General features: G+C 51.3%; 2 protein-coding genes across 2 annotated transcripts in view; one reads left to right on the top strand and one right to left on the bottom strand.

The window, feature by feature from the left end:
• Positions 1-7,202: 7,202 nt before the first annotated feature.
• LOC123771238 (platelet binding protein GspB) overlaps positions 7,203-23,627 on the top strand; it is an 87,803-nt gene continuing 71,378 nt past the window's right edge. Inside the window, 6 exon segments of the mRNA XM_069309713.1 lie at positions 7,203-7,226; positions 7,645-7,819; positions 11,400-11,903; positions 11,906-12,651; positions 12,653-15,723; positions 23,528-23,613. Coding sequence (XP_069165814.1) covers positions 7,203-7,226; positions 7,645-7,819; positions 11,400-11,903; positions 11,906-12,651; positions 12,653-15,723; positions 23,528-23,613 — 4,606 coding nt within the window.
• On the bottom strand, positions 17,555-21,016 carry mRpS25 (mitochondrial ribosomal protein S25). Its single transcript, XM_045763462.2, has 3 exons — positions 20,817-21,016; positions 19,007-19,111; positions 17,555-18,053 (listed from the first exon to the last, which is right to left on the bottom strand). The coding sequence occupies exons 1-3, from the start codon at positions 20,901-20,903 to the stop codon at positions 17,742-17,744; spliced, it is 504 nt and encodes a 167-aa protein (XP_045619418.1). The 5' UTR covers positions 20,904-21,016; the 3' UTR covers positions 17,555-17,741.

The raw sequence follows: 23,627 nt of genomic DNA, 5'->3' as shown, positions 1-23,627 counted from the left end.
GCTGTGTTACCCGTCCTCCGTGGTGCTGTGGTGGTGGTGCTGTGTTACCGTCCTCTGTGGTGGTGGTGGTGCTGTGTTACCCGTCCTCCGTGGTGGTGGTGCTGTGTTACCCGTCCTCCGTGGTGGTGGTGCTGTGTTACCCGTCCTCCGTGGTGCTGTGGTGGTGGTGCTGTGTTACCGTCCTCTGTGGTGGTGGTGGTGCTGTGTTACCCGTCCTCCGTGGTGGTGGTGCTGTGTTACCCGTCCTCCGTGGTGGTGGTGGTGCTGTGTTACCCGTCCTCCGTGGTGGTGGTGCTGTGTTACCCGTCCTCCGTGGTGGTGGTGCTGTGTTACCCGTCCTCCGTGGTGGTGGTGCTGTGTTACCCGTCCTCCGTGGTGGTGGTGGTGCTGTGTTACCCGTCCTCCGTGGTGGTGGTGCTGTGTTACCCGTCCTCCGTGGTGGTGGTGCTGTGTTACCCGTCCTCCGTGGTGGTGGTGCTGTGTTACCCGTCCTCCGTGGTGGTGGTGGTGCTGTGTTACCCGTCCTCCGTGGTGGTGGTGCTGTGTTACCCGTCCTCCGTGGTGGTGGTGGTGCTGTGTTACCCGTCCTCCGTGGTGGTGGTGCTGTGTTACCGTCCTCCGTGGTGGTGGTGGTGCTGTGTTACCCGTCCTCCGTGGTGGTGGTGCTGTGTTACCCGTCCTCCGTGGTGGTGGTGCTGTGTTACCCGTCCTCCGTGGTGGTGGTGGTGCTGTGTTACCCGTCCTCCGTGGTGGTGGTGCTGCTGTGTGTACTGTGGTGGTGGTGGTGCTGTGTGTACTGTGGTGGTGGTGGTGCTGTGTTACCCGTCCTCTGTGGTGGTGGTGCTGCTGTGTGTACTGTGGTGGTGGTGGTGCTGTGTGTACTGTGGTGGTGGTGGTGGTGTGTGTACTGTGGTGGTGGTGGTGGTGGTGTGTATACTGTGGTGGTGGTGGTGGTGGTGTGTGTGTGTACTGTGGTGGTGGTGGTGGTGGTGTGTATACTGTGGTGGTGGTGGTGGTGGTGTGTGTGTACTGTGGTGGTGGTGGTGGTGGTGTGTATACTGTGGTGGTGGTGGTGGTGTGTGTACTGTGGTGGTGGTGGTGGTGGTGTGTACTGTGGTGGTGGTGGTGGTGTGTGTACTGTGGTGGTGGTGGTGGTGGTGGTGGTGTGTACTGTGGTGGTGGTGGTGTGTGTACTGTGGTGGTGGTGGTGGTGTGTGTACTGTGGTGGTGGTGGTGGTGTGTGTACTGTGGTGGTGGTGGTGTGTATACTGTGGTGGTGGTGGTGGTGGTGTGTGTACTGTGGTGGTGGTGGTGGTGTGTGTGTGTACTGTGGTGGTGGTGGTGTGTATACTGTGGTGGTGGTGGTGTGTGTACTGTGGTGGTGGTGGTGGTGTGTGTACTGTGGTGGTGGTGTGTGTACAGTGGTGGTGGTGGTGGTGGTGTGTATACTGTGGTGGTGGTGGTGTGTGTGTACTGTGGTGGTGGTGGTGGTGTGTGTACTGTGGTGGTGGTGGTGGTGGTGGTGGTGTGTGTACTGTGGTGGTGGTGGTGGTGTGTGTATACTGTGGTGGTGGTGGTGGTGTGTGTACTGTGGTGGTGGTGGTGTGTGTACTGTGGTGGTGGTGGTGGTGTGTGTACTGTGGTGGTGGTGGTGGTGGTGGTGGTGTGTATACTGTGGTGGTGGTGGTGGTGTGTGTACTGTGGTGGTGGTGGTGGTGGTGTGTATACTGTGGTGGTGGTGGTGGTGGTGGTGGTGTGTATACTGTGGTGGTGGTGGTGGTGTGTATACTGTGGTGGTGGTGGTGGTGTGTGTACTGTGGTGGTGGTGGTGGTGTGTGTACTGTGGTGGTGGTGGTGGTGTGTGTACTGTGGTGGTGGTGGTGGTGTGTGTACTGTGGTGGTGGTGGTGGTTGTGTGTGTGTACTGTGGTGGTGGTGGTGGTGGTGTGTGTACTGTGGTGGTGGTGGTGGTGGTGTGTGTACTGTGGTGGTGGTGGTGTGTGTACTGTGGTGGTGGTGGTGTGTGTACTGTGGTGGTGGTGGTGGTGTGTGTACTGTGGTGGTGGTGGTGGTGTGTGTACTGTGGTGGTGGTGGTGGTGTGTGTACTGTGGTGGTGGTGGTGGTGTGTATACTGTGGTGGTGGTGGTGGTGTGTATACTGTGGTGGTGGTGGTGTGTATACTGTGGTGGTGGTGGTGGTGTGTGTACTGTGGTGGTGGTGGTTGTGTGTGTGTACTGTGGTGGTGGTGGTGGTGTGTGTACTGTGGTGGTGGTGGTGGTGGTGGTGGTGTGTATACTGTGGTGGTGGTGGTGGTGTGTGTACTGTGGTGGTGGTTGTGTGTACTGTGGTGGTGGTGGTGTGTGTACTGTGGTGGTGGTGGTGGTGTGTGTACTGTGGTGGTGGTGGTGGTGTGTGTACTGTGGTGGTGGTGGTGGTGTGTGTACTGTGGTGGTGGTGGTGGTGTGTGTACTGTGGTGGTGGTGGTGGTGGTGTGTACTGTGGCACTAACCTATGACTACTTACCTATGAGTGAGTACTGGGGAGTGAGGTCAAGTGCTTCATGCCTCGCCTGCTAGTCCTGTTGTATCTGTTGCCTTATAATGAAACACACCTTCCACGTGTGTCTTACTTTCTCACAGTTTAAATAAGCTGCCATTGACCTCCTTGTTGATTCCCGTCTGTATCTTCTATGTTGTGATCATGTCTTCTTTCTACTGACCTCCAGAGTTGCAAGGGTTGTGTTTTGAAGCTTCTAACTATGGTGTTAAGCTGAACTAGGCCATTACACTGGTCTAACCAACGTTTGATTATATCGCTGACACAATACACTATCCCCGTGGAAATAAGAGGACGTATTTTTGTTGTATTTTGTTTTGCAGACTATTGTATTTTGTGGTGATGGCATATATGGTGATTATGGTGCGTGGTGACCCATAGTCACCCTCCTGTAGTGATGGTGAGGCTCCTCCTGGCCGCAGTGATGGTGACGGGGAGAACTGGCATGAACTTACTGCGCAAGTCATGGTGAAGGGTCGACTTGTGTGTGGATGGTGAGACATTACGGGCTTGGGACCAGTGGTATAGTGGATAGTGCCCGGCCAAAATAGCTGGACTTGATGAGGATGGTGGCAGTGATGCCCGGTGATGATGGTGCGTGGCTGTGAACATTGACAGTGACAAGAATATCACGACCAAGCCAAGATGATGATGGTGATGATGGTGGTGGTGGTGATAATGAAGGCCCGTGCCGACCATGATGGTGAAGGATGATGGTGTAGCGACATGAGGGAGAGGGAGGAGGAGGAGGTATAGTGATGGTGGGGTGCTGCTGCTGCTGCTGCTCCAGCTGCTGTGAGTGATGGTGCGCTGCTGCTACTGCTGCTGCTCCTGCTGGCGGCTGCGGGAGGCCTACCTAGCCACCACCACCACCCGTCCCCCTCACACAGGTACTGTTCTTCTTGCCGCCATATCCACCCCTATTTTCCACCACCACCCGTCCCCCTCACACAGGTACTGTTCTTCTTGCCGCCATATCCACCCCTATTTTCCACCACCACCCGTCCCCCTCACACAGGTACTGTTCTTCTTGCCGCCATATCCACCCCTATTTTCCACCACCACCCGTCCCCCTCACACAGGTACTGTTCTTCTTGCCGCCATATCCACCCCTATTTTCCACCACCACGCGTCCCCCTCACACAGGTACTGTTCTTCTTGCCGCCATATCCGCCCCTATTTTCCCACTATGTTGACATTAAATTTTTCCCATTAAACACCTATCATTGCCGGTATAGGGGAAGCCTTGTCTTCCACATGGAGCAGCGTGGAGAGGCTGGTGGCGTAACAGTGAGAGGGCCTCGTCACATGGTTTCAACACCCAATAAATAAACAGGGAACGTGTCGATCTGTTCACCGCTAGTTTGGTAACATTGGCCGCTCTATGTGTTTCAGCTGATGTGTATTGAAGTTAGGATTGTCTTCAATATCTCTTCCTGCCAGTCAAGATAGTTTTAAACGACCAGTGGTGTCATTGTTGTCACTTGGTGGTGTTGCGTTAAGCGGGTTGTAAATATGAGGAAGTGCGCGAGTCGTGCGTGGGGGTGGTGTGCAGGCACTCACGCTCTACCAGGCCGTCATTGGTGAGTGCTTTAAGGAAGTGTGTCATGGGCTGCCTGCCGGCCGGCCTGCCTGCCGGCCTGCCTGCCGGCCTGCCTTCTCACGGCTGCTTCCCCTTCACAACAACCTTCTCTATCCTCAACTTTACAGTACCCAATATGTGGGTATACGTTCATGCTGAGGGTCACGGTCCGATACAGCCTGGTGGTCCGTTACAGCCTGGTGGTCCGTTACAGCCTGGTGGTCCGTTACCCACACCCACAGCCTTGCCTGTGGCCAGGTTTGCAGTGTTGCTGTGTGGTGGAAGGTGTCTCCTGGGTGTGACCCCACATTAGGCGGGACCAAAGAGCCGAAGCTCAACCCCCGCAAGCACAACTAGGTGAGTATATTAATGAAACATGGGTACGGACACGTACTAATACGTACAGTACCTTGTTGGTCCCCTCAAGTGCGTGTGTACTCTCGCACTTGTAACCAATCACTGAGCCTACCTTACAGGGTTGGGTGTTAGCTCCTGGAACCCATTCCCAGACACTTTTCTCTCTCCCCGATAACTGGTATGGCTCCGGGGAAGGGAAGGGAATGTTCAGGGGAAAGCGCCAAGCTATCACCACTAAATAGCACTGGGAAGGGGTCAGGATAAGGATTTGGGATGGTACGGAGGGGCAGGAATGGTGCCCAACCACTTGTGGACAGTCGGGGATTGAACGCCGACCTGCATGAAGCGAGCCCGTCGCTCTACCGTCCAGCCCAAGTGGTTGGGCCGAGGTCGGGTGAAGCAATAGGGGGTATGATGTAAGCCGTGAGGCAGCGGAGGCCATGCAGGTCAGCCAGGGACGTTATCTTGAGAGTTATCTTGAGATGATTTCGGGGCTTTAGTGTCCCCGCGGCCCGGTCCTCCACCAGGCCTCCACCCCCAGGAAGCAGCCCGTGACAACTGACTAACACCCAGGTACCTATTTACTGCTAGGTAACAGGGGGCATGAGGGTGAAAGAAACGCAGGAGAGAGAGGTCAGCCAGCACGCGACCTCTTCACCACCAACATTTCCTGTACTGAACACTGCGTGGTGACGCTCCACGCGGCTGGCGTCACTCTCCAACCCGTTCTCGCACTTAAGTATAGTCAATATTGACTTATTAAATAAGTGCATATGTGACATACTAATGTATTGTGAATATTTTAGTTTACCTTGAAAAGCTTCATACAAAACACCAACCTTACCTAACCTTCTTAGTATGTTAAGATAAGCATCTTATTGCTTCGTAATTACAATTATTACTTAACCTATTATAGGTATAGTTAAGTAATAATTGTAATTACGAAGCAATAAGATGCTTATCTTATTGATAAGAAGGTTATCATACTAAGAATACATGCTTAACATACATGCTTAACATACATGCTTAACATACTAAGAAGGTTAGGTGAGGTCGGTGTTTTGTATGAAGCTTTTCAATGTAAACTAAAATATTCACAATAAATTAGTATGTCACACATGCACTTATTTAATAAGTCAATATTGACTAAAAGAAAGTGCGAGAACGGGTTGGACTCTCACTACACCAATCTTGCCAACATTTGCACTCGTCAGGAGCCTGATTCACGAAAGCACTTATACAAGCACTTACGAACGTGTACATCTTTCCTCAATCTTTGACGGCTTTGGTTACATTTATTAAACAGTTTACAAGCATGAAAACTTGCCAATCAACTGTTGTTATTGTTATAAACAGCCTCCTGGTGCTTCGGAGCTCATTAACTGTTTAATAATTGTAAACAAAGCCGGCAAAGTTTAAGAAAAGATGCACAGGTTCGTAAGTGCTTGCGTAACTGCTTGGTGAATGTGGCTGCAAGTATTCGTGACCCAGAAGACCTCATATGCAGTACAGGATGAAGGGAAGACAACTTCCAACTACTGACAAAAGTTAACACTTAAGACTGGACATAACTTTAGACCTCTTAACACCAGAGGCACACGACAACAGGATAACGAGGGGGGGGGGGGGGCATCATGTGTTATCCTGCCAACCGTCCGGTTATCCTTCACCACTTTTGACAAAGATCTCACCCCGAGCGCTGTATACCTCCTGTGTGAGACCTATTATTTATAGTTTGCTGCCCCGGCATGGAACCCCTTCCTAAAAGCAAATTAAAATGTAGGTATGAAGAACGCCTGAAGGAACTGGAGCTCACTAGAGAGCTCAAGGGAGCCGGTCGGCCGAGCGGACAGCACGCTGGACTTGTGATCCTGTGGTCCTGGGTTCGATCCCAGGCGCCGGCGAGAAACAATGGGCAGAGTTTCTTTCACCCTATGCCCCTGTTACCTAGCAGTAAAATAGGTACCTGGGTGTTAGTCAGCTGTCACGGGCTGCTTCCTGGGGGTGGAGGCCTGGTCGAGGACCGGGCCGCGGGGACACTAAAGCCCCGAAATCATCTCAAGATAACCTCAAGATAACCACTACTCTGGACGTTTCCAGGTTCCAGTTATGTGTGCTCGTTCCACTGTGGTTTACAGTAATATGAACATTGCTTCTATATCTGCTTTGTTGGTGCCTCCCTTAGTATCTTCGTTAGCGTGTCTGACCGTCTTCTGCCAGAGCTGTGTGATCCAGTTCCGGACAGTCTCTTCACAAGGCTCCGTCCTGGACCGTTATGTGACGGTTTCCGTCCGTCCTGGACCGTTATGTGACGGTTTCCGTCCGTCCTGGACCGTTATGTGACGGTTTCCGTCCATCCTGGACCGTTATGTGACGGTTTCCGTCCATCCTGGACCGTTATGTGATGGTTTCCGTCCATCCTGGACCGTTATGTGACGGTTTCCGTCCATCCTGGACCGTTATGTGACGGTTTCCGTCCGTCCTGGACCGTTATGTGACGGTTTCCGTCCATCCTGGACCGTTATGTGACGGTTTCCGTCCGTCCTGAGACCGTTATCAAGCTATTCCAGTTTTGACAATGTTGCTTTGAATGTTTTGTTTATTGCACTTTACACATTTATTTCTGTAATAATTGTGTATCTGTACTTAAAAGGTAGAATATGTTAGGTCATATGGCTCGAGCACATTCAGTAATCACATCCGCAGCATGATGGGAAAAATGTACATGACTGTAACTACTCTTGTATATATATAAATAAATAAATAAATTAATAAAATAAAGGGGGCTTAGGGAGGACCATTACACTGAAACCTGGCAGCGTCGCTCCGTAGACTTAGCCAAGACTGTAAACAGTTTCGATGAGAAAGAACCAAATAATTTCCTGGACACAATATTGGTAATGAATGTTAAACGTCAAGATAATTGTACTCATTTAGTGTACAATTATATGTTGTACTCAGAGTTAATTTTATATGAAAGTTAGGCGAAATGGGCGGAGACTGAAGTTACAAGAAGTCGGCGATCTTGGCGCCACGTCGACTTCCTCTGGCGTCACGAAGACTTCCTCTGGCCTGCAGATTCCCGAGTCTATTGGGCACCTACATTTGAAACTGTGTATGGAGTCAGCCTCCACCACATCACTGCCTAGTACATTTCATTGAGGAAACTAGATTGTTTCCTCCAAGGAGTGCCGGACCAACCGGGCTGTGGTGGGCCGGAGGGCCGCTCCAAGCAGCAGCCTGGTGGACCAAACTCTCACACGTCAAGCCTGGCCTCGGGCCGGGCTTGGGGAGTAGGAGAACTCCCAGAACCCCATCAACCAGGTATCAAGCAGGATTAACTACTCTGACACTGAAGAGGTGCTTTCTAATGTGTGTGTGGCTCATTTGGGGTACTCAGCTTACACCCATATCCCCCTGTGCAAGTACCACCCGTGTTAAATAATATTTTATCTACCCTATCAATTCCCCAGAGAATTTTGTATGAGGTTATCATGTTCCCCTGAACTCTTGTGTCTTCCAGCGACGTGAGGTGCGATTCTCACCACCTTTCCTTGTAACTCATACCTCGTAAGTTATGGGACTAGTTTAGTGACATACCTGTGAACCTTCTCCAGTGTATGTAAATTACCTAAGTGTAGTTAGGTTGTTTCCGCCTCCCCAGTGGAGGCGGAAACAAATGGGTATAGTTTTTTTTCACCCATGATGCCCCTGTTGACCTAGCAGTAAATAGGTACCTAGGAGTTAGACAGCTGCTACGGGCTGTTTCCTGGGGGGGGGGTGTAACAAAAATTAGGCCTGATCGAGGACCGGGCCGTGGGGCCGCTAAGCCCCGAAATCCTCTCCAGATAACCCCAAGAGATGAAGAGAGTTACAGGATGAGAGGCAGCAGGCTCCTGGTGTCCTGTCTTCCAAGTACTGTAATGTGATACTTGGAAACTACTCATGGTTTAGTCTCCATCACCACCTAACTTGCCCAACCGTCTACCACTCTCCTGGAACACGTCATCTTTCTAATAAATAAATAATAAATAAATGTTTATTTAGGTAAGGTACATACATAAAGAGATTTTACAAAGTTTGTTGGATTAATAGATAGAGCTAGTACATACAGTGCCTAAAGCCACTATTACGCAAAGCGTTTCGGGCAGATAATGTTTCGGGCAGATAATGTTTCGGGCAGATAATGTTTCGGGCAGATAATGTTTCGGGCAGATAATGTTTCGGGCAGATAATGTTTCGGGCAGATAATGTTTCGGGCAGATAATGTTTCGGGCAGATAATGTTTCGGGCAGATAATGTTTCGGGCAGATAATGAATAATGTTTATTCGATAACTTTGTTTCCTTTGTTTTAATCTGTGTTCTCTTGTTTTTAAAGTTTTTCAAGAATTTTTCTGTCAATTTTGTCTTCATGTTACTATTTTGTACGTAGTGATCATACCACCTCTTTTTTTCTGTTTTTTTTAGCTTTGTCATTAACATCTCTAACCTCTCCTTATATATATATATATATATATATATATATATATATATATATATATATATATATATATATATATATATATATATATATATATATATATATTATTTTTTTTTTTTTTTTTTTTTTTTTTTAGTTCCGGAAGCCATTTAGTTTCATGTCTTTGCACCTTTTCCAGTTCATTGATATGCGTCTTGAGATATGGGCACCATACGAACGCTGCATATTCTTATTTTAGTCTCACGAAGGTCATGAACAATTTCTGTAATATTTTCACTATCCATGTATTTAAAAGCAGTTGTGAAGGTGGAGAGCATAGCACGGGCTCCTCGCACAGTGTTGTGTGTGGTCCTCTGGTGACAGTCTACGATCCTGAACCACCGCTACATCTCTCTATCACAACTCTTTGAAGCTTTTACCATAACTTGTGGGTTGTGTGACCAATTTTCTTGTATCCCACATTCCATAACTGGTATTTATTCACATTAAATTCCATTTGCCAAGTGCTACTGCATACGCTTTTTTTGTCCGGGTCTTCTTGAAGGGCATGACAATTGTCATGGTTTCTTATGTTCCTTAGTAGCTTGGCATCATGAGCTAACACATTCGTATAATTCTGTATTCCTTCTGGTAGATGGCTTATATAGATAAGTAAACATTACTGGTGCTAGAACTGAACCCTGTGGCACTCCACTAGTAACATTTCTCCAGTCTGATAAACGCCTCTGATTTCTGCCCTCATCTTTCTATCAAACTCCTTTATTTATATCAGCAGTCTCCTGGTCACTCCTCCAGTATCTTATAGTTTCCAAAACAACTTCTTATGAGGGACTGTCGAAAGCCTTTTTAGGTCCAGATGAATGCAGTCAACCCAACCATTACTATCCTTTCTTTCCTGTCAACCCAACCTCTGTGGCTCTATCATAGAAATTAAGTAGATTTGGTACACGGGATCTTTACGTTCGAAAACCATACTGCCTGTCTGTTATTATTTAATTTCTCCCCAGATGTTCTACTTATTTGGCTTAAAAACAAAATTGTAACACTTGTCAACGATACAGGTACATAATTAAGAGGGTCTGCTTTATTTGTGTAGACTGGGACTATGTTTGCCCCTTTTTCCTGTATCTACCAAGACTCGTATACACAAAGATGTGTGAAGACGTGCGTGTGTGTGCGTGAGGCTCAGTGATTGGTATACTATACATGCTTAAGGTATGTATAGAGAGAGATTAAGCAGCGACACACATCCTGTCCGACCACTAGAGGGGCACTGCTGCTCATCCTGTGTGAGGCAGAGAATATACGCCACTTTGAACATCTTGGTTTATTCGTTGTTGGCACAAGTGAGCGGTGCGATATTCAGGAATGTCTTGACAGTTCTAAGTGTAGCGTATACTGCACGCCTGACCTTAGTTACTGTTCGGTCAGACTGCATCTGTGGGGCTTATTGTGTACTCTGTGATTAATTACATTATTAACGTGATGTCTTGTGGAGCCTTAGTCATTGTTGGTATACTTGTACTGACTTGCTGCTTTATCATCCTTACTTTCCAGTCACCCCTTCCCCGCTCTCTCCACCCTCCCTCCCCCACTCTCTCCACCCTCCCTCCCCCACTCTCTCCACCCTCCCTCCCCCACTCTCTCCACCCTCCCTCCCCCACTCTCTCCACCATCCCTCCCCCACTCTCTCCACCCTCCCTCCCCCACTCTCTCCACCATCCCTCCCCCACTCTCTCCACCCTCCCTCCCCCACTCTCTCCACCCCTCCCTCCCCCACTCTCTCCACCATCCCTCCCCCGCTCTCTCCACCCTCCCTCCCCCACTCTCTCCACCCTCCCTCCCCCACTCTCTCCACCATCCCTCCCCCACTCTCTCCACCATCCCTCCCCCACTCTCTCCACCCTCCCTCCCCCACTCTCTCCACCATCCCTCCCCCACTCTCTCCACCATCCCTCCCCCGCTCTCTCCACCCTCCCTCCCCCGCTCTCTCCACCCTCCCTCCCCCACTCTCTCCACCATCCCTCCCCCACTCTCTCCACCCTCCCTCCCCCACTCTCTCCACCATCCCTCCCCCACTCTCTCCACCATCCCTCCCCCACTCTCTCCACCCTCCCTCCCCCACTCTCTCCACCCTCCCTCCCCCACTCTCTCCACCCTCCCTCCCCCACTCTCTCCACCCTCCCTCCCCCGCTCTCTCCACCCTCCCTCCCCCACTCTCTCCACCCTCCCTCCCCCAGCTCTCTCCACCCTCCCTCCCCCACTCTCTCCACCCTCCCTCCCCCACTCTCTCCACCCTCTCTCCCCCCACTCTCCACCTTCCCTTCCCTACGCTCCCCCCCCCCCCTAGTACACTCAGCCCCTATATTTATTTTTCTTAAATTTCTTTGACAGTTGAAAATGAAGACTTGTTTATTTTACAGGTGTGAGGTGGAGGCGGCGCGTGTCAGGTCTGCTACACTCCCTCCACGCCCAGGCCACGCCCACCCCCGCCCCCGCCCACGCCTCTCCGTCATGCGGGAGGTTGTCGTCGCCTGGTGAGGTCTCCTCCGTGGTGAAGTACACGTGTGAGCGGGACTCTCCCACCCACATCTCCGCCGCCCTCACTCTCCACTCCCTCTCCTCCCCCTCTTCCTCCTCCTCGTCGTCACCCACATGCGCCCACACTCCGCCCACAGCTCTACCCGCCACGCCCACGGCACCCTCCTCGCCGCCCACGCCCGAGGCTGCTAGCCATGCGCACCAGTTTGAGGGGTCATCCCCACGCCTGGTGAGAGAGTCGCTCCTGCACGCCCACTTTCCCAGCGCCCATGCCCGCACTCAGTCAGACTCGTGGCACCAGGTGTGGGATCCCATACCCGTGTTGCAAGAGTGTGGTGGGCCACTCGCCCCCGCCCCTCGACCCCACCCCACCCCCACCTCCGCCGGCTGACGTGAACGGCAAGTGGGGGGCGGGTGTTGATAGCGGCGGATTACAGGTGGATATCAGGGAGGTGTTGGCCGGCCACGACACAGGAGGTGACGCTTACAGGTGTGGAGGCCTCGAACCTGGTCTCCACCACACAGCAACACCCCACTGAGCCACCCACACTTCGACACCAGCACCTTGCGCACGTTCCTCCCGACGCACGCCCGCAGCGCACGCCCGCCCTGGACAAACTCTCCACCAAGCAGAGCAGAAACTATCACACTCTGGGTAAAAAGCTGAAGAAGATTTTGTTCAGGTGGTCTGAGCCAGCGGAGGCCCGGGAGGTGGAGCCATCTGGCGACGAGAGCCAGCTGCCCTGGAGGAGGAGCCACACCCCGGCGGAGGAGCCAGATAGCGAGCCACACCCTCACACTCGACACGACACAAGCACGTGCGAGGATGGGGAGCGGCGTGCCAGCACGGCGGGCGGCGGTGTAGAGGAAACAGATAGTGGAGATAGCACAGCAACGGAAGTGAGGTCAGCGGGACAGGAGCTGGAGGCCGGCCCCGCGAGGCCAGTGTCTGCCCTACCACCGACCTCTTCACGCCCTCACGCAAACTCGCTGCCTTCTCCTCCGCGCGTAACCCCGCTTGCCATCGCCCCCTCGCGTAACCGCGCTGCCATCGCCCCCTCGCGTAACCGCGCTGCCATCGCCCCCTCGCGTAACCGCGCTGCCATCGCCCCCTCCTCGCGTAACCCCGCTGCCATCCCCTCCTCGCGTAACCCCGCTGCCATCCCCTCCTCGCGTAACCCCGCTGCCATCTCCTCCTCGCGTAACCCCGCTGCCATCCCCTCCTCGCGTAACCCCGCTGCCATCGCCACCTCAACACCACCACAGGGACGCGAACGGAGGCGTGCCTGGGCCACAGAGTATTGTGTCACCGGCCACCACTCGCACTCAACTTGCAGGCCACGCGCCACACGCACTCACGCAACGCTCGCCGGTAGAGAACGTCGGCGGTGGCGCGGAGACAAGTGAGGGCAGCGAGAAGGGCACGAGAGTGGAGGGAAGAGGTGGTGGCGGCGAGGGCGGGGAGGAGCAGAGGAGGAGCGTGTCGGGTGAGAGGGGAGGGCGACGGGAGAGTGTTGGGAGCGTGGCGAGTGAGGGCGGAGGTGTGAGGGGCGTGAACCGCGTGGTGTCGTCCACCTTATATCAGTGGCGACGACTCCAGGGCAGTGTTGGCTGCCTCACCACCGCCCTCAAGCAGCGCTACCACCACCACCGCCTCGTGCGGCAACCCTCACCTCGCGCACTCGCGCCGAGCGCAAGAGGCCGGGTAGAGCCACCAAGAGGAGTAGAGGAGCCGAGGACAGCATCCCGCAGAGCTCCTCGCCTCGCGCAGCTTGCAGCATACCGCGTGAGGACCCAGCAGCAGGGAGAGGTAGAGGCAGGCGACGCCTCGCCAGAGACCTCTCGCGGCTCAACTGAGGACTTCGGCACCGAGCAGTCCGTCAGTGACGTCTTCGGCAGTGAGGTCACCAGCCTAACGTCAGTGGAGGCGCGGGAGTGTGCACCAGTGTGCACGTCGCCGGTGGGAGTGTCGTCCCCCAGCACGTCGTCTGGCACTACCTCGTCAGACGACACTGGAGACACCAGCACCGGCACCGTCATCTTCAGGTCTCTCAAGCTCGAGTCACTGGAGGACGATGACGCTCTTCCGGTGGCGGTGAGGGACAAGGATGGACCTGTGGTACTGGACGAAGACATCACGGTAGGAAGACCCGCCACAGAGGAAGATCTAGCCACCGCAAGATCAGAGGAAGATCTAGCCACCGCAAGATCAGAGGAAGATCTAGCCACCGCAAGATCAGAGGAAGATCTAGCCACCGCAAGATCAGAGGAAGATCTAGCCACCGCAAGATCAGAGGAAGCGGCGGAGACCGCGAGCGGTGTGGCGCCACACCAGGCAGGAGTGATGAGCGGAGATCAAGCCACCTGCAACACAAGAGACGCAACACTGATGCCGCGGCGAGGCAACGACGGTGTTGAGTGTGAGGGGGAGCCCGCAGCCAAGCGTGCCAGCCTGCTCCTAGTGTGCTGTGACGACCTCGGGTCAGCCTCTCCCCTCACCTCGCCGCCACTCTCCACCAGCAGCCCCCGCGCAACACTCTCACACACTCGCAAACTGTTCTGCGAAGCTATGATGGGCGGAGGTGACGACACCGCTGAGGGCGCCGCCGCCGGTGCCGCGAAGGCAGTTGTTGAAGCCGCCCCAGAAGCTGCCCTCAACGCGCGCTGTGACACTGAACCCGGTGATGGCGGAGGCGAGAGAAAGTCTGGCGAGGACAGTTACACAAACGGGAGCAGGGTTAGTGATGAGGGTGACGCCACCAGAGATACCTCTTACAGTGATGATGACAGACCTACCGCAGACATCTCGTACAGTGAAGATGATAGTAGACCTACCACACACCCCTCTAGTGAAGAGGGTAGTAGAGCTACCAGGGACACGTCTTATAGTGAAGAGGGTAGTAGACCTACCAGGGACACGTCTTATAGTGAAGATGATAGTAGACCTACCAGGGACACGTCTTATAGTGAAGATGATAGTAGAGCTACCACACACACCTCTAGTGAAGATGATAGTAGACTTACTAGGGACACGTCTTATAGTGAAGATGACAGTAGAGCTACCACAGAAACCTCTTACAGTGAAGATGGTGATAGAGCTACCAGAACTTCTTGTTATAGCGAGGATATCAGTAGTAGTAGAGTCGCCTCTTACAGTGAAGATGAAAGTAGTAGCGGCAGCAGACGCACGTGTGGCAGTGAGGGCAAGAGTTTGGAGCACACCGCCTCAGACTGGGACTCTGAGGGAGCGACTCTTGGCCAGCAGGATGGTGGTGTTGGTGTTGGAGGGACGTCTTCCACACCAAGTAGTGGTGGAGAGAAGGCTCACACCTCCAGTGATGGTGGCAGCAGCAGTGGTGGTGGAGGAGACGCCAGTGTGGACGCTTCTTGCCTCCTACAGACTGCTGACAGTGTATCGAAACACCCGGGTCACATTCTGGCAGTTGGTGAGGACCTTGATCATGGACACCGGGATGGAAGTGTGACCCCGGTAATTGGTGGTGATGACAGTAAACAAGCGCCAAGCGTAACCACAGCGCCTGGTGGTGATCAAAGACAACCATTACCAGTTGTAACCTTGGGGATTACCGGTCATGTAGTTCCGAGGCAAGGTGACCCGTGTGACACCGGGGTAACGAGTGATGACCTTGATCAAAGACAAGAACCACAAGTGACCTCATTAATTAGTGATGACCTCAGTCGGAGAGGGCAAGAACAAAGTGTGAGCGCGTTAATTAGTGATAGTCCCGATGATGCCCACAAGGAGGAGGGGGACGCGACCCCTCCAGACCTCGGTGATGGGGAGAGCTCGGGAGTGTCGAGTGAAGCGGTCAATTCCGGTGATGGGGCGTTAGCGGTGAAGGGCGAGGTGGTTGAGAGTGGCGAGGGCGCCTGCATGAGCGGTCTTGGGGAGAGTGAGGCCAGCGATGGGATAGTCAACGGAGCCGGGCCCAGGATTCTTATCACGGCAGCTACGAGCGTGGGCGGCGGGGCCAGCACTGCGCCCGCCATCGTGGTGGAGAGTAGCAGTGCTGCCTCAGGTTGGGGCGGCTCCCTGGAGGGGGTGGCCTTCCCCCTCACCCAGGACACCTTTACCCCTACCTCCACCCTCGCCGCCCACCTGGCCGCCCACCCTCGCCCCCCTACCCCCAAGTCGCCCATCACTGTGGACGAGTGGGTGGCAGCCCTCCCTCCCCACAGCATGAGGTGAGTGGAGCTCTTTATTGTGTGTCTCTTTCCAGGTTATCACAGTTGGTAGCCTCATGTAACACACTACATCTTCACGCTCTGTGACACGCTTCAGGCCTCCACTGTCTCCATGCAACACCCTAGGCCTCCACTGCCTCCATGCAACACCCTAGGTCTTCACTGCCTCCATGCAACACCCTAGGTCTTCACTGCCTCCATGCAACACCCTAGGTCTTCACTGCCTCTATGCAACACGCACATTTCTTATCTATTCTCTATAAACATCTTAAGGTTTTCGCTGCAACACATATATTTTGGTCCCCATACTTGTGTACACTTGAGGCTGACCAAGACGGACAGTTTCCCCATCTTGTTGCTTTTACACATTAAGAGCCAATTACATCTTTCTTATGGCACCAATTACAAAAATCATGGTGAAAAGTACATTTTAAATGAAAGGTTTTCCAGTATTTTCACTTGTCCTCCTCCAGGCACCCACCACTGGTGTCCTCCTCCAGGCGCCCACCACTGGTGTCCTCCTCCAGGCGCCCACCACTGGTGTCCTCCTCCAGGCGCCCACCACTGGTGTCCTCCTCCTCCAGGCACCCACCACTGGTGTCCTCCTCCAGGCACCCACCACTGGTGTCCCCCTCCAGGCACCCACCACTGGTGTCCTCCTCCAGGCACCCACCACTGGTGTCCCCCTCCAGGCACCCACCACTGGTGTCCTCCTCCAGGCACCCACCACTGGTGTCCTCCAGGCACCCACCACTGGTGTCCTCCTCCGGGTACCCACCACTGGTGTCCTCCTCCAGGCACCCACCACTGGTGTCCACCTCCTCCAGGCACCCACCACTGGCGTCCTCCTCCTTCAGGCACCCACCACTGGTTTCCTCCTCCAGGCACCCACCACTGGTGTCCACCTCCTCCAGGCACCCACCACTGGCGTCCTCCTCCTCCAGGCACCCACCACTCGTTTCCCACCCCACACAGACACCCAGTACTTGTGTTCCCTTATCCCCCATCACTGGATTGAACACCACAAGGTCTAACATTGCTAGTTTGTTCTCTCCCTTCTCCAAGTTGCTTCAGGACCTATACCTATCCATAATCTCCATCCTCTGTATGGTCTCCCTCCATGGGAATTTTTGTTGCCTACTCAGTTACCGTGTGATTAAAGTCACCGAGAGCCAGAAGCTGATCACACTCGCATACCACCATTGCTGCTTTATCTCTGACCTTTAGACTGATACCCACTTTGGCTATAGATACTTGATAAAATCAATAGTGCTTTTTGAAGAACAGTGCTGTTCCTCTTCTCCTACATCACCTTTGTTTTATTTCTTTAATTGCAATGATAAGTGCCTAACTTATTCATTATACCATCTGCATTTGTGAACATTATTCATATCTGTTAAATATTATTAATGGGATTGTATTGTTTGTAGGATCGTAAACATGATCAAGATTTGGGGGAGGGACAAAAGATTCATACATTTTGAGTCATTCTTATAGATCATGATGCTTAGCTGGTGGGGCCAGAGCTGCATTCTGCTCTCATGTTGTTTAAGTGCATGACTTTTCCCATAGAGCAGTATACAGTGAACAGAGTAGTGCAGTAACAGATCTATTTTAGTATGGCTGCAGTAATTACTATGCTTAAAGGGGCATGCATTATTAATATTTGTCATCACATTGAATGTATTGCAATTTCCTTTATTCAGAAAATGTTAATTGTGAATCATTACTATTTAAGAAATTTGTTATTTGTTTTCATTGAAAATATTTTTCAGTTTAACATTGTTTATATGTAAATGCTGTTGATGTAAGATGCAAATAAAATACAGGATATATGCATATTTTTTATTAGAAAAATAGGTGCAATTAAGACCAAGTGGATCAAGTATAGACTTAAGTTTAATACTTTGTCAGCAAAACACAAATTTAACACTTTAGATAGACACAAATTTACTACACCAAACAGATAGAGAATGTCTTGATATTACTGTACACCACATTGAAATGTGCAACTCAAACTATTGTAATTCATTTTTATATTTGCCTCGCATGAATTTAGGCAATGGAATTAGTCCTGGACAGGGTACCTGGCCGGGCACTTCGCATATGCATTGCCGATCACAGCCCCAGCCAAAATTTGCTGGGTTGTCGAGGCTGTCACGCTCCCTTTCTTCCTCATCCAGTTTGCTGTCAGTTTTGCAGAAGACTTTCCTAAAATGATCATGAATTTCTGAACGAGACTTTGAGTCCACATCCATCAGGACATCCTCACCACCGTCTAAAAATATACGTATAAATGGTGTTGGGGTAATGTTCTTGAAAGTGGCAATCTGGAAAAAAAAGGATAATCCATGTAAGAATAAAATGCCTAACATAAAAAATTGGCTAGCTTTACTGGATACAATATGTGCAAAATGCAGAAATCAAGCTATTTTTAATAAAAATTATTATCCTTTTTTTTTTAAAAACAGCTATACTGTATTAATTTCTATAGCAAGTGCAACATGTGCCTTCAATTTTTTTGTTTATCTGTAACCTACTTTACTTGGCTCGATTACAGTGAATAGTTTCATACATAGTGCTGCACTGTATGTAATTCAGTGTGTCCTGTGATACCTTATTCTCTCCTGTGAAATCTTGCTAAGTCACTACTGTATAAATTCAATTGTAGCAATACAGTACTTGTAAACTTTTTATATGTTAACTTGGCTACAAGTCTGCATAAATGAAGCAAAGACAACTTGTATTGTATCACTACCTATACATTTATATGTCAAGACTTAGATGAAATAGCATAGTTAATAACTTGCTATGCCACAATATTCAAATTCTGTTATTCGAATCTTCAATGATTTCTGTCATAAAATTTCACAATGAGTTGGTCCATTAATCTAGAGCATGCTACTCTTCTCAAGTTTTGGAGGGTAGACCTTGTTTTTTTCCAACGCACATTGTGTTATATGATTAAATATGACAATGGTGGTAGCAATGTTAGCCTGGGGCACATTTTAAAAATTAACTAATTGTTGCATGCATATACCTGTCCTGTGATGGTATACCATCACAGGATGGTATACCATGTTGCATGCGTATACCTGTCCCTACCTATAATAGTCAATTTCATTAAACACTTATAATTGGTTGACTTAGAGATGCAGTTTACTAATACAGAAAATGATACAACAAAAAGCCCTATGTTATATTTTAAATTGTCAATAGCCGATTTAACCTCTCAAAAACAAGTAGAGTTTGGTCGAGACTTCAACATGCCATTTTGTTATACCTGTATATCTGGATTTTTATACTGTAGTTGTGGTAGGTGCCAGAACACAAACTCCTGCAGTCCCTTATGGTGGTCTCCAATTGTGTTGTAATTTAACGTCACCAACTGCAAAAAGATCCAATGGGGATATTAGTTAAATTTTCATATCTACTAATATATATACTGTATATTATATATATATATATATATATAAAGTACTTAACATTTACTATTCAAAATTGTAGATATTTTATACTCATAGAGGTAAGTTAATTGTATAATTTTAGTAGTCAGGGAGTTTATGTTTGTGCTTTACTGTTACAATCTTCTGATTAAATCTTTAATGTGGCTGAAACAAACTGCACAACAAACCCACACATTAGAGAATAATAGAGAATTTGGAAACAACTTTTATTAGTAAGCCATCAGTTGATTGAAACTAGTCATCCCAAGTTGAACCTTTACCTAATGATCATGAACAGTTCTCTACCTCTACAAGGAGGTAGTAACTCTCTTCTTACAAATGACCCTGTGGTGCTCTCTTCCCCTTGTAGGAGACCCCGTGGTGCTCTCTTCCCCTTGTAGGAGACCCCGTGGTGCTCTCTTCCCCTTGTAGGAGACCCTGTGGTGCTCTCTTCCCCTTGTAGGAGACCCTGTGGTGCTCTCTTCCCCTTGTAGGAGACCCCTGTGGTGCTCTCTTCCCCTTGTAGAAGACCCCGTGGTGCTCTCTTCCCCTTGTAGGAGACCCCGTGGTGCTCTCTTCCCCTTGTAGGAGACCCCGTGGTGCTCTCTTCCCCTTGTAGGAGACCCCTGTGGTGCTCTCTTCCCCTTGTAGGAGACCCCTGTGGTGCTCTCTTCCCCTTGTAGGAGACCCCTGTGGTGCTCTCTTCCCCTTGTAGGAGACCCCTGTGATGCTCTCTTCCCCTTGTAGGAGACCCCGTGGTGCTCTCTTCCCCTTGTAGGAGACCCCTGTGATGCTCTCTTCCCCTTGTAGGAGACCCTGTGGTGCTCTCTTCCCCTTGTAGGAGACCCTGTGGTGCTCTCTTCCCCTTGTAGGAGACCCTGTGGTGCTCTCTAGTAGGAGACCCTGTGGTGCTCTCTTCCCCCTGTAGGAGACCCTGTAGTGCTCTCTTCTCCTAGTAGGAGACCCTGTGGTGCTCTCTTCCCCCTGTAGGAGACCCTGTGGTGCTCTCTTCCCCCTGTAGGAGACCCTGTAGTGCTCTCTTCTCCTAGTAGGAGACCCTGTGGTGCTCTCTTCTCCTAGCAGGAGACCCTGTGGTGCTCTCTTCTCCTAGTAGGAGACCCCGTGATGCTCTCTTCCCTTGTAGGAGACCCTGTGGTGCTCTCTTCCCCTTGTAGGAGACCCCTGTGATGCTCTCTTCCCCTTGTAGGAGACCCTGTGGTGCTCTCTTCCCAGTCTTACAGAACCCTCTCCAGTTGGAGATCATGTGGCTCTTCCCCCATTCTAGGAGACTGATTCTCCAGTTAATTGTCACAAATAAAAATTGCCATTTGTTTTCCATATTGGTCTGCTCTTTAAAATGGTACCGAAGAATTGTATACAGTAATATCCATTAATGGCTTATTATAGAATTCTGCGACCAGTTAGCTGACCCCAGGCCTATCATGGCACCGAATGCGTAAGTAATAGAGAAGCGTAACTCCGTAGCTCAACATTTAAACAATAGACTTTAGAGGCGCCAGATCAATAATCCAATAACTAAGTTAAAGGGGAGCGGAGGAGGCCTAGAGAGGCGGAGAGGGAGTGTGGGGGATGGTCGGCCAGCCAGCCAGCAAGGCAGCCCGGCCGGCCGAGCGCAGTTGTCCGCACCTGAACTCTCTCTCGCAGCACGAGTTTCGACGCATTCAGGTACTGAAGTGTTCGCCGGATTGGTGCTCGACCCTTCATAAACGGCATCTTGCTCACTGAGGTTAGGCAAGGCCGCTAAATGGGTCGGTCTGGTCTGGTCTCGCAGCAGCACCCACCACCTTCCACCAACGAATGTAAACAAACTAGTCAGCTGGTGACAAAGGCGCAGAGCTTTGCGCACCGGGAGTCTGGCGTCAGGTGCGTTCGGAAATCCCACTATGGCACACTTGACTCTATACAAAGTGGTTTCACATGTATATTTCTTTGATATTAAACCATTAGTTAGAGAATTAGCATGTTTAAAAACACTGGTTTTTATTTTAAACCATATGTAAACTTATTTTTTTTTTTTTTTTAGATATTTAAACAAATATTGCAACAATTTGTTTGGTATCATTGGAAACACCAAAGCTCTATATAGTTTCCTTACCTGTTTCCTATTTAAACAAAACTAATTTATTATTAAAATATATAACATAAACAAATATCAGCATGTTTAATAGCACCGCTGTAAAGCCTACTAGAGTATTGTGTTAAAATTAAAAAAATCTGATGAAACTAACAAAGATGCAATTTATTATTATTATTATTATTATTAACAAGCTCGGGGTATATACAGCAGTGTGTTCCTTCCCTATTTTACACGAGACACTCAAGTAATGTTATAAATTCCTCGATAATACCTGCTTGATGGGGTTCTGGGAGTTCTTCCACTCCCCAAGCCCGGCCCGAGGCCAGACTTAATGATATAACTTTGTGCAGTATATAGTTTCCAGTGACTTGTATTTAATTAATTAGATTGCTTTTTATGTTTTCATAACAAAATAAATACGAGTATAGTTGGTAACTCCAGTATTTCCCTATTTTGGAGTGAAGTTGTCAGAGTTCTTTTGGTGCTAAAGAACTTTTGTATCTTTCGGTACAAGATTTTGAAAATTTTGATTTGAGGCCTTAAAGAGCTCATGAATCCTCCCTTTGCTTGAGTTGTCACTAGTATATATTTAGTACAGCAAAGAAAGCAGTGAAGTCTGTTAAGAGAGACCATGTTGAGTTCTATTTTGAATGTAATTACTACAGTCAATCATCCTTGGTAACTACAAATGTGACAGCTGGCACATTTTGGCAAGGGAGGCCCAGAACCTGGCAGGCAGCATGCGAGGGGAAAAGTCCAACAGGCAGCATGTGAGGGGAAGAGTCCGGCAGGCAGCATGTGAGGGGAAGAGTCCGGCAGGCAGCATGTGAGGGGAAGAGTCCGGCAGGCAGCATGGGAGGGGAAGAGTCCGGCAGGCAGCATGGGAGGGGAAGAGTCCGGCAGGCAGCATGGGAGGGGAAGAGTCCGGCAGGCAGCATGGGAGGGGAATGAGTCCGGCAGGCAGCATGGGAGGGGAAGAGTCCGGCAGGCAGCATGGGAGGGGAAGAGTCCGGCAGGCAGCATGGGAGGGGAAGAGTCCGGCAGGCAGCATGGGAGGGGAAGAGTCCGGCAGGCAGCATGGGAGGGGAAGAGTCCGGCAGGCAGCATGGGAGGGGAAGAGTCCGGCAGGCAGCATGGGAGGGGAATGAGTCCGGCAGGCAGCATGGGAGGGAATGAGTCTGGCAGGCAGCATGGGAGGGAATGAGTCCGGCAGGCAGCATGGGAGGGAATGAGTCCGGCAGGCAGCATGGGAGGGAATGAGTCCGGCAGGCAGCATGGGAGGGAATGAGTCCGGCAGGCAGCATGGGAGGGAATGAGTCCGGCAGGCAGCATGGGAGGGAATGAGTCCGGCAGGCAGCATGGGAGGGAATGAGTCCGGCAGGCAGCATGGGAGGGAATGAGTCCGGCAGGCAGCATGGGAGGGAATGAGTCCGGCAGGCAGCATGGGAGGGAATGAGTCCGGCAGGCAGCATGGGAGGGAATGAGTCCGGCAGGCAGCATGGGAGGGAATGAGTCCGGCAGGCAGCATGGGAGGGAATGAGTCCGGCAGGCAGCATGGGAGGGAATGAGTCCGGCAGGCAGCACGCGAGGGGAATGAGTCCGGCAGGCAGCACGCGAGGGGAAGGGTCCGGCAGGCAGCACGCGAGGGGAAGGGTCCGGCAGGCAGCACGCGAGGGGAAGGGTCCGGCAGGCAGCACGCGAGGGGAAGGGTCCGGCAGGCAGCACGCGAGGGGAAGGGTCCGGCAGGCAGCACGCGAGGGGAAGGGTCCGGCAGGCAGCACGCGAGGGGAAGGGTCCGGCAGGCAGCACGCGAGGGGAAGGGTCCGGCAGGCAGCACGCGAGGGGAAGGGTCTGGCAGGCAGCACGCGAGGGGAAGGGTCCGGCAGGCAGCACGCGAGGGGAAGGGTCCGGCAGGCAGCACGCGAGGGGAAGGGTCCGGCAGGCAGCACGCGAGGGGAAGGGTCCGGCAGGCAGCACGCGAGGGGAAGGGTCCGGCAGGCAGCACGCGAGGGGAGACTCCAGAGAAGTGGTGGGGAGAGTCTCTCGTCTTCAGTAGTGTCTAGCGATGGGACATGGTTACCTTACCTGGAGGTTACCTTGAAATGGTTTCAGGGCATAGCGTCCCTGCGGCCCGGTCCTCAACCAGGCCTCCTCATTGCTGGACTGGATTCTTCCCTTGGTAGCTACACTCATACCAGTATTTATCATTAAGTGCACTAAAGTACAGTATACTCATGCTTGTGTTCTTCTTTCCTGCCAGTGACGAAGATGAGGGGGACACATCATGGATCAGCACCGCCGCTGCAGATGACCAGACTGAGGATATTCTCAACCTAGGTGCCGAGGGTGAGTCATTAAAC

The sequence above is a fragment of the Procambarus clarkii genome, chromosome 65 (assembly GCF_040958095.1).
Source record: "Procambarus clarkii isolate CNS0578487 chromosome 65, FALCON_Pclarkii_2.0, whole genome shotgun sequence".
NCBI lineage: Eukaryota > Metazoa > Arthropoda > Malacostraca > Decapoda > Cambaridae > Procambarus > Procambarus clarkii.
The sequence above is the reverse complement of the archived record's forward strand: the minus strand, read 5'-3'. Positions and strand labels throughout refer to the sequence as shown.

Coding starts and splice junctions, on each gene's coding strand:
- mRpS25 (XM_045763462.2), bottom strand. CDS start 20,903: ATGCCGTTTATGAAGGGTCGAGCACCAATCCGGCGAACACTTCAGTAC. Junction 19,112..20,816: donor TGCTGCGAGAGAGAGTTCAG/GTGCGGACAACT, acceptor ATCTTTTTGCAG/TTGGTGACGTTAAATTACAA. Junction 18,054..19,006: donor ATAAAAATCCAGATATACAG/GTATAACAAAAT, acceptor TTTTTTTTCCAG/ATTGCCACTTTCAAGAACAT.